The sequence below is a fragment of the Euprymna scolopes genome, chromosome 10, assembly GCF_053919585.1.
Source record: "Euprymna scolopes isolate OS-2025 chromosome 10, ASM5391958v1, whole genome shotgun sequence".
Taxonomy (NCBI): Eukaryota; Metazoa; Mollusca; class Cephalopoda; order Sepiida; family Sepiolidae; genus Euprymna; species Euprymna scolopes.
The window spans coordinates 67,765,770-67,778,793 of record NC_136491.1 but is presented as its reverse complement, the minus strand read 5'-3'; the positions used below and the strand labels follow the sequence as shown (position 1 = coordinate 67,778,793).

General features: G+C 30.0%; 1 protein-coding gene across 16 annotated transcripts in view; it reads left to right on the top strand.

Annotated features, from left to right (window-relative positions):
- The window catches only part of LOC145286048 (spectrin alpha chain-like), a 132,536-nt gene that overhangs the window by 56,421 nt on the left and 63,091 nt on the right, over positions 1-13,024 (top strand). For all 16 annotated transcript variants that reach the window (XM_080134683.1, XM_080134695.1, XM_080134693.1 and 13 more), the window contains exons 17-23: positions 1,582-1,643; positions 9,357-9,469; positions 9,575-9,643; positions 10,156-10,272; positions 10,376-10,693; positions 12,228-12,377; positions 12,488-12,580. In XM_080134683.1, the coding sequence (XP_079990809.1) occupies positions 1,582-1,643; positions 9,357-9,469; positions 9,575-9,643; positions 10,156-10,272; positions 10,376-10,693; positions 12,228-12,377; positions 12,488-12,580 (922 nt within the window). The remainder of the gene's footprint in view (positions 1-1,581; positions 1,644-9,356; positions 9,470-9,574; positions 9,644-10,155; positions 10,273-10,375; positions 10,694-12,227; positions 12,378-12,487; positions 12,581-13,024) is intronic.

The window sequence follows — 13,024 nt, the reverse complement described above, 5'->3', positions numbered from 1 at the left end:
CTTTCTCTCTCTCTCTCACTTCGTCTGCTTTACTCTAAAGATTGGAAAATGGCGTCTGGCTGTTTTTATTTTTAAAAACTTTGTTCGTTAATATTTTTTGTAAGCGTATTTTTTTTTTACTTCACATGTTTGGCTTATTATTTTTCGTTTAACTATCAAGTCTAACTATTTTGAATGTGGTAATAACTTTGGTAACGTTGCTATAGCATAGAAGTTCATAGTTTAGCTTTAATTAATTTTTTTTTACCGATAACAACATTTTTAAATTGTAAATTAAGACCGCTATTAGAGGTTGCTGACGTCAAGATCACGTGACATGACTCAGCGGGTTTTAAATACAAGTTGACCCAAAATAAACGGCCGCATGTATACTTTATGTAGAAGACTTGGCGGCCATATTTTTTGGGGCAGTTATAAATCGATTTAAAAATATGTAATGTTTAACATTAAAATGTCACTTTTTTGGGGCCCACCCCCCTGCAGAAAATCGATCAGTTGACGCACTTCTGATGGTTATTTTGGGTCAATTTTTTGATATTTGTCGTCCGGAAGGTGGGGCTTTCATATGAGACCAAGTTTGTGAATTTTTGTTGTGTCTGTCAAAAGTTTTTAGCAGACACACAAACATACATACACACAAACAAACATACACACATTTTCGCTTTTATATATATAGATAATGCTAGCTTAACTGTTTATTTTTAATTTTGATGATTTTGATTAAAAAAAGAATCATTTGATTTTAAATGTGTTCATTAAGTTTTCACAATTTTACTTAAATATATGTGGTATATAAAGATTCATGAGTATAGAAAACTTATTGAGCCAAATCTTTTTTTGGGTGGAGGGTGATGAAATGCCAATTGTTTCAAATATATAAAATTCCTTTCATTAGTTTTAGGATTAATGGCTATTTATGCTGATGACCTCTGCCCCACATGGTGTTAAAATATCTTCAAATGGGCATAAATGTTTTTCTTTTTACTATGATTAATAGTTGTTTACCTGGTATGATTATTGTTGACTCTAAGGAAATTTTAGTTTGAACCATGCAGATGAAGATATCTTTCCAATAGGAAAAAAAATCTAAAATGTCATTTATATTTTCCAAATGCATTTACATTTGTGATTAGTGGTTATGTGCATGTTTCAAGTACATACATGAAATCTATGTTTCCTGCTGAGGAAAAGAGGTGGGGATAGCATCTAAAAATGTTCACAGATGCACAGAACATGCAATCTTCTGTATCTAAAGATGCATTCATTTTCTTTTTTTTTTTGTCCCAAATCTGACAATTTATGATGAATATATATTTAAATGGTGTGTGATTATAGCTGCAAAATGCTGCTCCTCTTTCCGCATAAATATTGGAGATTTAGTGATAAAAAAAGACTATAGTTACAGGCAAAGATAACTTTGTTATTTAATTGAAACTTTAAAAATAATTAATGATATAATGTCAAAGTAACTTATGTGTGTGTATTCTTTCTCTGAAGGGTTTCTTCATTGGATCATAAATCACTACAGGCATTATCAAAATTCATGTTTTTTGTAACATTTAATACCTTTTTTTATTTTAGAGAGAGAATTGATGAAATTCAAAAACTTTGGGGACAACTCTTCGAACAAACCGAGAAGAAAGGTAAGAAAATATGATTATTTCTTATTAACATTTTGATTGTATGAAATTGTTTTTTTTTTTGAAGACAATCCAACTTTAATTAAAAAAAAAACTGAATTTATGTGATTTTTACACTTATATCTATTAGATTAAACATAGACTTAGTTGAGAAATATTCTAAATTAAATTATACCCAGAGGTTGTCAGTTCAATCTCTGGCACAGAAATTTAAAATGAATTGATATAAGATCTCTAAAAGGGCATTACATGTGCATCAAGAACAGTCTACTTCAAGTGGATTGTATAAAGGTTTCAATTCTAAATTCCTGGATGAGTCACCTAAAGAAGGTCAAAGAAAACAACAGCCAAAATTTTAATACAACAGCCACGATGAAAACAAAAATAACATTCCATTTCAGAAATATCGTTAAACATTAAAATGTTTATTTTGATATATTTAGTCACACGATCACCATATTTTATAACTTTAAAATAGTAACTTAATTGAATTAAATCGATTTTAAAAAATGATTTCTTGATTCATGTTTTTTAATAATATATATAAATCATTTTAAAGCTAAAAGGTTTTTGCTATTATCTACAAGATGCCATTAAACTTTAAATTTGATTTACAATTTTAAAATATTTCTTTGAATATTTAATTTTAGGTGCAATTATTATAGCATTTAGGTTTTCAGATAAATCAATTTAATTCTTTTATACAAAGCTGATTCTCCATTTGTGTTCATTTGTAACAATATCATATTTGATTTAATGTCTGTTTAATGTTAGTATGTGCTATTCAATTTTGGCATGTTTTTCCCAACCGTATTTTCATACTTTAAGAAATTTTTTAGTTTATTTTTGGTGTAAATAAAAACTCCATCAAACTGCAGTGCCTTTTAAGCAATTTCTCAGTAATAGTTTCTAGCTGGTTGGAAATAAATGTGGCTTATCTGCTTTTGTATCATATCAGGTCTTTTGTGAGTTATGTAATTTTTAAACAATCATCTCTAATACAATCATTGCTCAAACCATGCTGTTAGCTTTTATAATAAAAACCTTTATTTGGCATGAATTTCTATTAATTTTCTCTAAGCTTAAGTTTTTTTTTTTTGTTTTTACTTTAAAAAAGAGCTGGGTCAATTTTGAAGTCTAACTGGATCCATTTCATCTTCCTCGACACTTAGCAAATAGCTGTGTAGAAATCCCGTCGACCCATTTTTAAAAATTTATTTAATAAAAAAAGAAATCTAAAATAATATATTTGGAATCACCTTTGACAAAAAACTCACCTTCATACCCCACATTAAATACTTAAGGAAAAAATGCAACCAAAGAATGCAACTTGTGAGAACCATATCTCATACAAACTGGGGAGCTGATTGCAAAACAATTCTAAAACTCTATCAAACACTGATACGATCAAAGTTGGACTATGGCTGCTTTATCTACGGTGCAACAAGAAAATCCTACATTAAAGAACTGAACACAATTCACCACCAAGGACTCCGACTAGCACTTGGAGCATTTCCCACTACACCAGTCGAGAGTCTTTATGCAGAAGCGAATGAACCTACACTTGAAATGAGACGGACAAAATTAGCCCTACAATACTATACAAAACTTGCATCTAACACTTTGAGCCCTATATACCAGAGTGTCTCTCACCCCAAACACCAAATCCTATTCCAAAGAAAGGAAAAAGCAATCAAGCCTTATGGTCTCCGTATGAAAGAAATAAAAGACGAAGCCAAAATTAACATCTCGCAAATCCACAAAGCTTCTACACTCAAACATCCACCCTGGCTTTCCAAAACTGCTGTAAACCCACCCGAACATCCAAAACACTCTCCTATACTATTAGATCTCTCTAAACACCCCAAATCGAACACAATCAAATCCATCTATATGGAAAAAATACATGACATCCTTCATGACTATCCGGACTATGAACACATTTATACTGACGGAGCTAAAACCAAAGAAAAAGTCGGAAGCTCTGCTATTTATCGGCAAAGAAAAATCCAAAAACGCCAACCTGATAGGTCTTCCATCTTAAGTGCTGAAGCCTCAGCAATAAACCTGGCCCTTAATATTATAAGTGCTGATCAAGCGAACAAGTTTATAATATTTTCGGACTCTTTATCAGTCCTAACTTCATTAAAAGAAAAGAACATTTGCAATCCGCTAATAACTAATCGATTAAACAAACTCGATTTTCTTCATACTCAAAAACAAATCATCCTATGCTGGATCCCAAGCCATATTGGCATTCTAGGGAACACAAAAGCTGACCTAGCTGCTAAAGAGTCACTAAACTTGGAAATCTCCAACATAAAAATCCCCTACACTGACTTTAAACCAACCATAAAGCTGTATATCAAAACAAAATGGCAACAACAATGGAATACTTATACAAAAAACAAGCTACAAGAAATCAAACCTACACTTGGAGAATGGAATCCCAAATCTAAATTAAACCGAAGAGAAGAAGTGATCATTACAAGATTAAAAACAGGGCATACAAATATCACCCACTCATTCCTATTAAAAGGAGAAAATCCACCTGAATGCTTACCTTGCCAAGAAAACTACACTGTTAAACATTTTTTAATTAACTGCATTGACCTAGCTCCCTTACGCCAAAAACACTACAGCATTAACAACATTAAAGATCTCTTTGAAAAAATAAATGAAAAAACAATTCTAAATTACTTGAAAGTATTAATCTACCAAAAAAGAAAAAAAAAGTATTAATCTACCAAAAAAGAAAAAAAAAAAAAAAAAATTTTCAACCCAAATCTCTTACAGACCTTCCTCCAATCTTACCATGACATACTGGAAAATAAAGAACACCTACCTTACTAAGACATCCAAAAAAAAAAAAATGAACTTATTTGGCCTTAAATGACCATGCAGCTGTTGATAGGCCAATAAACTGAACAAACAAACAAACAAATAAAATAATATACATCAACATTATTATGGATTTTATTAGTTTTCATTTTATTTTTGTTTGATAAAATTATTTCAAATTAAATAGCTTTAAAAAAGTATTTGTAAAAATTTATATCAGTTTTTACATACTTTTTTAATGCTGTTTAATTTGAAAATGCTGAAATATATGCATAGCAATCATTATCACTGTCAACTAAAGGGAGGATCTATCAGGCATGTGTACACATTGTAATGATAAATGAAACCTGGCCAGTGATGGATGAGGATGTGATGTTGCATGGGAAGAAATAATGAGAATGATACAATGGATGAATAATCTGCACTAATGATAGACTTAGATTTGATGACTTTTAGGAACATTAAACCTGGACAATATAAGAAAATAGGAGATTTGGTTTGGTCACATTGTAAGAATGAAGTTCTTGGGTTAGTAAATGTAGAACAGTTGATGTATCATGGTTAGTTCACAAAAGGCTAAGAAAAACAGGAGGAAGTGATAAGGATGAACTTGAGAGAAAGATGGATAAAGGCCTGGTCTGAGATAGGTTAGTTTGGAAGTTAATTTGTAAAAGCCATCCAACACATGCCAAGTCAGTGATAACTATAAAACAATAAATAATAATAGCAGCCGTAGTCATAGTGATAAGTGTTTATCATAAAACATGTAAATACAAAAACAAGAATTATTGTTAAACGAATAAGAATATTCCACCACATTCTAACATTTGTAACATCTTGAATTGTTGTGTTAAAATAATTATAGTTAAAAAATTTAAATAAAAAGTAAATCACAAAAGCCATCTGACTATTGTTTGCTGTGGGCATAAAACCTGACATTATGTGTATATTTCCAAGATTTTTATTAATGGGATGGCTGAAAAGCTCTCCTTAACTGCTTAGATATACTCAAGTGATAAGTGTATTGAAGAGCTTCTAACAAACTAGATTCAGCTCCTGACTTATGGTGGAAATATTTGGAACAGACAAGTAAAGGAATGAAAGTTACATGTTTTAAAACTAGGTAGATTGTTTGCAGTTCAGGTAATCTGTGGCTGGTTTAAAAAGCTACCTACAGTTAGACGAGGAAAGGATGATATTAAAGGAAAGTGATAGGGTGGAAACCATCTGAAGATGCGGTGAATCATCATATAAATATATGGAACTTGTGAAGGATTCTGCCTTTGCAAATGATTTCAGTGCGCTGCAACTTAGGTGTGGGCATCATCTTGCTATTGCAAGAAAATGTAATTGAATATCAGCTGTTGGAATGTTTGGACATTGCTTGACTTATTCGCTTACTACATGTTTTGAGTGTGCATTTGAAATGTGCATAGTGGCATAGACGAGGCTTGCTATAATATGCAGTTTCTTAACCTTTTTTCTGGGTTGAATGTAAAATGAAATCTAGTGTGGCCTTTGTTAGAAGAACTTCGCTTTTTGCAAATCTAAAACCTCCTTGTAAAGTTGGTAATCAAATCCTGATAATAAGATTACCTCTTGTAATGAGATCTTTTGTTGCATTCGTGAAGATGTACATTCGAACTATGACATCTAGCTAGGATGATGAGGTTTTATTCTATCTGGCATTGCATGAAATTATTCAAAAGATTTCCCTTACAAACAAGATTGTCATTTTTGATGACTTTAATGTTAATGTAGACAAAAATTTAAAATCTGGATTGATGAATAAGCAAGTGCAAGAGTAACAGTTTACTATAGTAACTTGCACAACAATTGGTAATACCATATTTTATCAGAAGTATAATTTATTATATAAATAGTAATTTAACAATTGGTAATACCATATTTTATCAGAAGTATAATTTATTATATAAATAGTAATTTAACAATTAGTAATACCATATTTTATCAGAAGTATAATTTATTATATAAATAATAATTTAACAATTGGTAATACCATATTTTATCAGAAGTATAATTTATTATCTCTATATAAATAAAATGAACTCATTTTTTCCCGTCGGATTTTGACCTTAATAGGATTAAAAATCAAGATATTTCATGCAAATATAATATGCACAAACGGCAGAACAATATCTGAGGTGTGTAATAGGCTTATTATTTCTCAAATTCCTCGATAATCTTAGATTTCTATACTTTTTCTGCTGAGAAGTCACGGCCAAAATCGGTTAAGATCAATGGAAGTGGTAAAATATTTTCTCTCTAATAAATTCCTCCTCCCCCTGCCACCACTTAACACCGTTTGGGGATCGTTCACAAGGAACAGTTGAGAAGAGAACACCGGTTTGGCTTCGTAGTTCTTTCATGTGAAGTTATTTAAAATCACTAAACTAAGCTGCAGTGCTCTGTGGCGTAGTGGTTAGCGTGCTGGACAATTCACATTATATTTTCACGTTCGTGCCGACCTACCGTAACTTACACAACAATTGGTAATACCATATTTTATCAGAAGTATAATTTATTATATAAATAATAATTTAACAATTGGTAATACCATATTTTATCAGAAGTATAATTTATTATATAAATAATAATTTAACAATTGGTAATACCATATTTTCTCAGAAGTATAATTTATTATATAAATAATAATTTAACAATTGGTAATACCATATTTTAGCAGAAGTATAATTTAAAAACTACTTGTATATCTTCTGGTTTGAAAAAAGAAAACTGATGATTAGCTTGAAATATAAAACATAACATGAGAAAAACTTGATGTTTGCATTGCGTTATCAAATTTGATTTTTTTGTGAAACCGAAAATTAGAGTTAGTGATGTTGGTATTTCTTAATGATTCAATGTCTGTTGTCTTAATGAGAAAATGCAAAAAGAATTAGTAAATGAGATGATCTATGTTATAAAAACAGGTGGCTGCTTTTAGGACATCAATTTATGAAGCCTGTAAGAAAATTCTAAAGAACTGCAAGCATGAATGCTAGGATTGGTTTAAGAATGACACTAAAATATAGCTTGGTGCTGTTTTCAAAGGTGACTAAACTATTGATAAACATGAGTGACTGATAACCGGGTCCCAAATCATCAAAACTGATGTGCACCAGGAGCTGCATACAGGACTTTGGTGGAGAAATAAAATTGATGAAATACAGCTTACTTCACTTCAAGGATAAGCTGCTGCTTTATTACTTTCCGCATATCCTTCATAGATGGGGAGAGCACTTATGATAAAGTTTATTCAAAACTTTTCAGGATTAATCACAAGCTTATTGCAGTCTAGTTGTGTTCTAAGAAATGTCTCTTGAAGAGGTCAAATCTACCTTTTAAGAAGCTAAATAATTGTAAGTCAGCTGATATCCATGAACAGCAAGTAGAAATCTTCAAATGTGTTGGATCAAATATAATGAAACCTCCAACTGATCTGTTGCAGATGGACATGATTAATGAGTGTGCCCCATAAAACTGGTAGGAGGCATTAATTGTAGTATTATACAGAGGAAACGAGTGTAAGAATTATGGTGACATTTCATTACTGTCAGAAGTTAAAAAGTTAAGTGAAGTTGGGTTGGCCAGAATACTGGAAGAGGTTGTTGTTATTGATGATGAAGAACTCATGCCGATCACTGCTTAGTTTATGTTAAAGTTTGTTACTAAACCTTATTTTAATGCTAGTAATGTAACCTTTCCAAAGTGTTTGAATATGGTTTGCTTGAAAAATGATATAGTGAATGTGCTGGGGAAAAAAAATGAATGAATCTTGTGTTAATGAGTCTATAAGAATTCATGTCTACAAAACGTAATTTTTTTAACTAGTTATTTGCACAAAACAGATCTTGGAGGGGTGTGGTATGACACAAGAAGAAATTGAAAAACTATGTGCTCATTTATATATAGTGTTAATCTTTGATTAGTTATTATGATTATGTTAGACAAGGGAATATGATTTCTTAATTGAGAAACTCTGTTTAAAAAGAATAAAATTAGAAATGGATGGACAGAAATAAAATTGATGAAATACAGCTTACCTCACTTCAAGGATAAGGTGCTGTTTTTTTTACTTTCCACATATCCTTCATAGATGGAGAGAGCACTTTGATAAAGTTTATTCAAAACTTTTCAGGATTAATCACAAGTTTATTGCAGTCCAGTTAAGTGTTAAAAGAATATACAAAAATGTAATTGATGTAATTATAACTTTTGTTTCATAAAGGTAATTCAATAAAACCTGGTTATAAATTAATATTTTTGGCTTCAAGTGCATTTGTTGCTCCATCTGTGTCTTAAGTTATACTCATTCTTAATGATTACCAAACTTAAAACGTTGAAGTTGTGTTTATTCCTTCAAATGGTACAGTGTTAGATAATTATGTACAAGGTTTTTCTATCTTCATAAATTTATACTTTTAAACTATAAATTTTGCCAATGTAAGACAAAGGACTGCTATAACATTTTATTTTGTTAATATATTGATATGAGAGAAAGATAGTTTTTGTTATCACTTATATCAGTTAAGTACAATATATTTAATTTATATTTGTGAATATGGTTTTGAAATAAGTTAACAAATTTCTATGTATAACTAAAAAGACTGATTCTTTTGAACCCTGGTTGATTGTAAATATTTACTAAATTTTCCTTTTTTTATTTCATGTAGTTTAATATTTGATTATTTTTATACCAATAATACTAATTGAAATTTATTGATTTTACTAAATTATCATTATTTAATGAAATATTAACATGGTCTAGTGTAGTTAGTAATCTATTATTATATTTGATTTCTGCATTGACTGTGAGTTGCATCCTATAAATGATGTCTTTTTCTTCTTTAGGAAGTAACCTGAAGGAAGCCAGTTTACAACAGCAATTCTTTCGCAACGTGACTGACATCGAAGGCTGGTTAGTTGATGTTGAGGGTCAGCTGATGTCAGAAGATTTTGGCAAGGTCATTATTAAGTCAAAACTCACTATTCATTGAAAAGTCATAATCTATTTTAATCTTAAATATTTCTATTATTATTATTATTAAAAAAAATCTGTTTTATTGTAGGATTTAACCAGTGTGCAGAACCTGCAAAAGAAACATGGATTACTGGAAGCAGACATTATGGCTCATCAAGTAGGATTTTTTTCTTTTATCTTGTGTTTATTATAGAAAGAACTAAATCTATTTGAATTAATTTTTCATATAAAAAATATAGATGTCTGTTATCATTTTTCATATGTTTGATAAGAATAAGTCACAGTCAACGTATATTCATTTATTCAGACTAGAAATATCAGATTTTTCTTTCCAGAATTTGAAGATCTTTTTCAAGCAATAATTTCTTACAGAAAAGAATGCCCTTTTAATATTTGTTGCTGAAGACATTTACTTTTCATTTTGCGACTATTTAAAGAATTTCAGATTAGATTCTAAAAGCAAGCTGACATTATTTAACTGCAAACATAAGTTGCCTCTGTGTGTTTTTTTTTCTCTTATTTTTTCTCAGTATTTTTATCTTATTAATTTTTTCAACTACTTATTTCTTTCATTTTGTTGCTAATTCTCATTACAAATTTCTCTTTTTAGTATTTTTGGTTTTGAATTTTTATTTTTTTTTTTATTTCCATGTTCTTTAATTAACTTAGGATCGCATTGATGGGATCCATGTTCAGGCTCAGGCATTTGTTGAGTCCAGTCATTTTGATGCTGATAACATTGAAAAGAAGAATGCACAAGTCCTGAACCGTTACAAAAATCTTCAGGTAATATTCATTAGTTTTACATCAATAGATATTTAGTATTTTTGAATACACCTATAATTTAATGTATAAAATATCTTTAAAATTTGTTTTACTTCTTTGACAGGAACCACTGTCAGGCCGTAAGCAAAAGCTTGATGATGCACTCTGCCTGCAGCAATTTTTGCGTGATGTTGAAGACGAGGAAGACTGGATCCGTGAGAAAGAACCAATTGCTGCATCTACTAACAGGGGCCGTGATTTGATTGGAGTGCAGAGTTTAATAAAGAAACACCAAGGCTTATTGGCTGAACTGACTGGCCATGAAAGTCGCATCACAAATGTCTGTCAACTCGGACAGGGTATGATTGGAGAAGGACATTTCGCAGCTGAAGAAATTCAGCAAAAAACCCAAGAACTCGAAGAAAAATGGACTGGTTTAAAAGTAAGAAAGATACGATCTCACCTTTTTAAAGTGCATTTTTTTTTTTTCTGTTTTTTTTTTTTTGTGCTGAAAATCAACTAACTACTGTAAAATCTCATTAGGTTTTTCAGTTTTTTTAATGGATCAAATTTACTAGCAAAAAATCAGCTATCACATATTTGTTAGGAAATCTGATGCTTACTTTAAATCTCTTAATAAAAAGTAAATTTTTCTTGTTCTCAACGGTAGAATTTTCACTGAAATTTGTTTTTTAATTTTTTTAAATACAATTAAGAACTACTTTCTCATATTCTAACACATTTTAAAAATTATTTTTAGTGAGGGCATGTGGGTGGTTTAATGGAGGGGGTTGTAATGCATTGGAAACCTCCATCAAATATTGGTTTTAGGTACTCAGCTTTTCGCATAGATTGGAAAAAACAATGGGAAATAAAAATAATGAAGTGAAGATTTTCTAATCAATTTTTAAAAACTGCTAGAAAAACATTTTCAGCTTTTACAAATACTTTTTCAGATATTGAATGGGGGGGGGGCGTTTCTTGTTTTTATTTAATAATCTTAGTATTTCTTCTATAAAAATAGTATTCTGAAGAATTTTTGTTATAAAATTAAATAAAAAAAGTATGTTGAAGAAATTCTTGGTAAATAGTAATGCAATGTTGCAGTTGAATTCTCATAGGAATGCAATATTGTCTTAGTAAAAGGTTTTGCATGGCTGTTTTCAGCTTCATGCTAATTCATAGTTTGTATTCATAAAAAAATTATGATTTAAGAGAATGATTTTTTATTATCAACTTCAACCATGACACCTGTATGTTTTGCTAATTAAATATTGTATTGCATTAATGATGTTTCAAAAATACATCTCCATGTGGCACAAATGTTATGAATTAATTCCACATTTTAGTAAAAAATCTTTTGTATATTTTATAGGAATGGTATTTGAAAACTAAATGCTATCTTGGTAGTCGATTAGACCAAATTAATGAAAATATCTATTGTTTGTATGATATAGAATATTCTTATGTGCAAGCAAATTACGTAGAGACGTTTGTTTCACTACATGTTTGGACATATAATACAAAACAATATACATGAAAATAGGCAAACATGAAAGTTATATGTTCATAGGCATTCTATCTTTATTGTCCAAAGACTTTCTCAAGCCATCTTAAGGAAGTCTGAACAATAAATAAAAATATCAATGAACATATAATTTTTGTCTTTCCTTTTCCCATTATGTTGTATTATTACTTCCATAATTATCATCTTGTATTCCATTTGATGACTTTCCAGATTTTGTTTGTTCACTCTTTGATTTTAATTGTTTTTAATCCAGTAAGTTTGTTTTCGTCATTGAAGACTACTGAAACATGTGCATGTCTGTTACAATAAAAAAAAAATATGAAGGTTCCATTTTGTCTTTATTATTATGCCTCTTAGATAAATTTATTTGTACATATTTTTTTTATACATATGTATACATGGTTAAATTTATTCATTAACTCCAATGTTGCTTTTTTGCTTTAATTAGGACAAAGCCAATCAACGCAAACAAGATCTTGACGACTCCTTACAAGCACAACAATATTTTGCTGATGCCAATGAAGGTGAGAGTTGGATGAGAGAAAAAGAACCGATTGCTGCAAACACGGATTATGGCAAAGATGAAGATTCTGCTGAGGTTTGATCTAGTTTTTTTTCTCTTCTAACTATTCTCATTATTCATTTTGGATATCTTTTGATAATTGCATTATTCTCAACTACAACTTTTTTTTTTTTTTTTTTTTCAAGGCTTTACTGAAAAAGCATGAGGCCTTCTTTGCAGATTTAGAAGCCTACAGGACTGTCATCGAAGGACTGAGAGAACAGGCATTAGCCTGCAAAGTAAGAATGCTTATTTATTAAGATTTAACATGAATGAATTAACTATTACAACAAATTATTATCTAGCTAACTCTCTAAAGAAAGAAGAAAAAAAATTGGGTTTGTTTAATTTTACATATACTAAAAAATTTATTCTTAATGAAAGAACACATTCATGCATTTAGTTTTTTTTTTTCAATTGTTACTTTGTATTAGTTTCAGTAATCACTTATGCACTTATGTGACAAGTATTTTTTTAAAAATATTTCTATGGGCTATATATTTTAAAAAGCTCCATTTGTTGTGGTTTAGCCATTCCTTACATATCATACTACTTTTTTTTCTTGACACTTGTGTTTGCATAAGTAATCCCACCAACTAAAATCATGCAAGCATGACCTTTTAAATTGAAACGAAACCAAATTAAAACATATCTTGACAAGCAAAGGCGCTTGATATTCTATC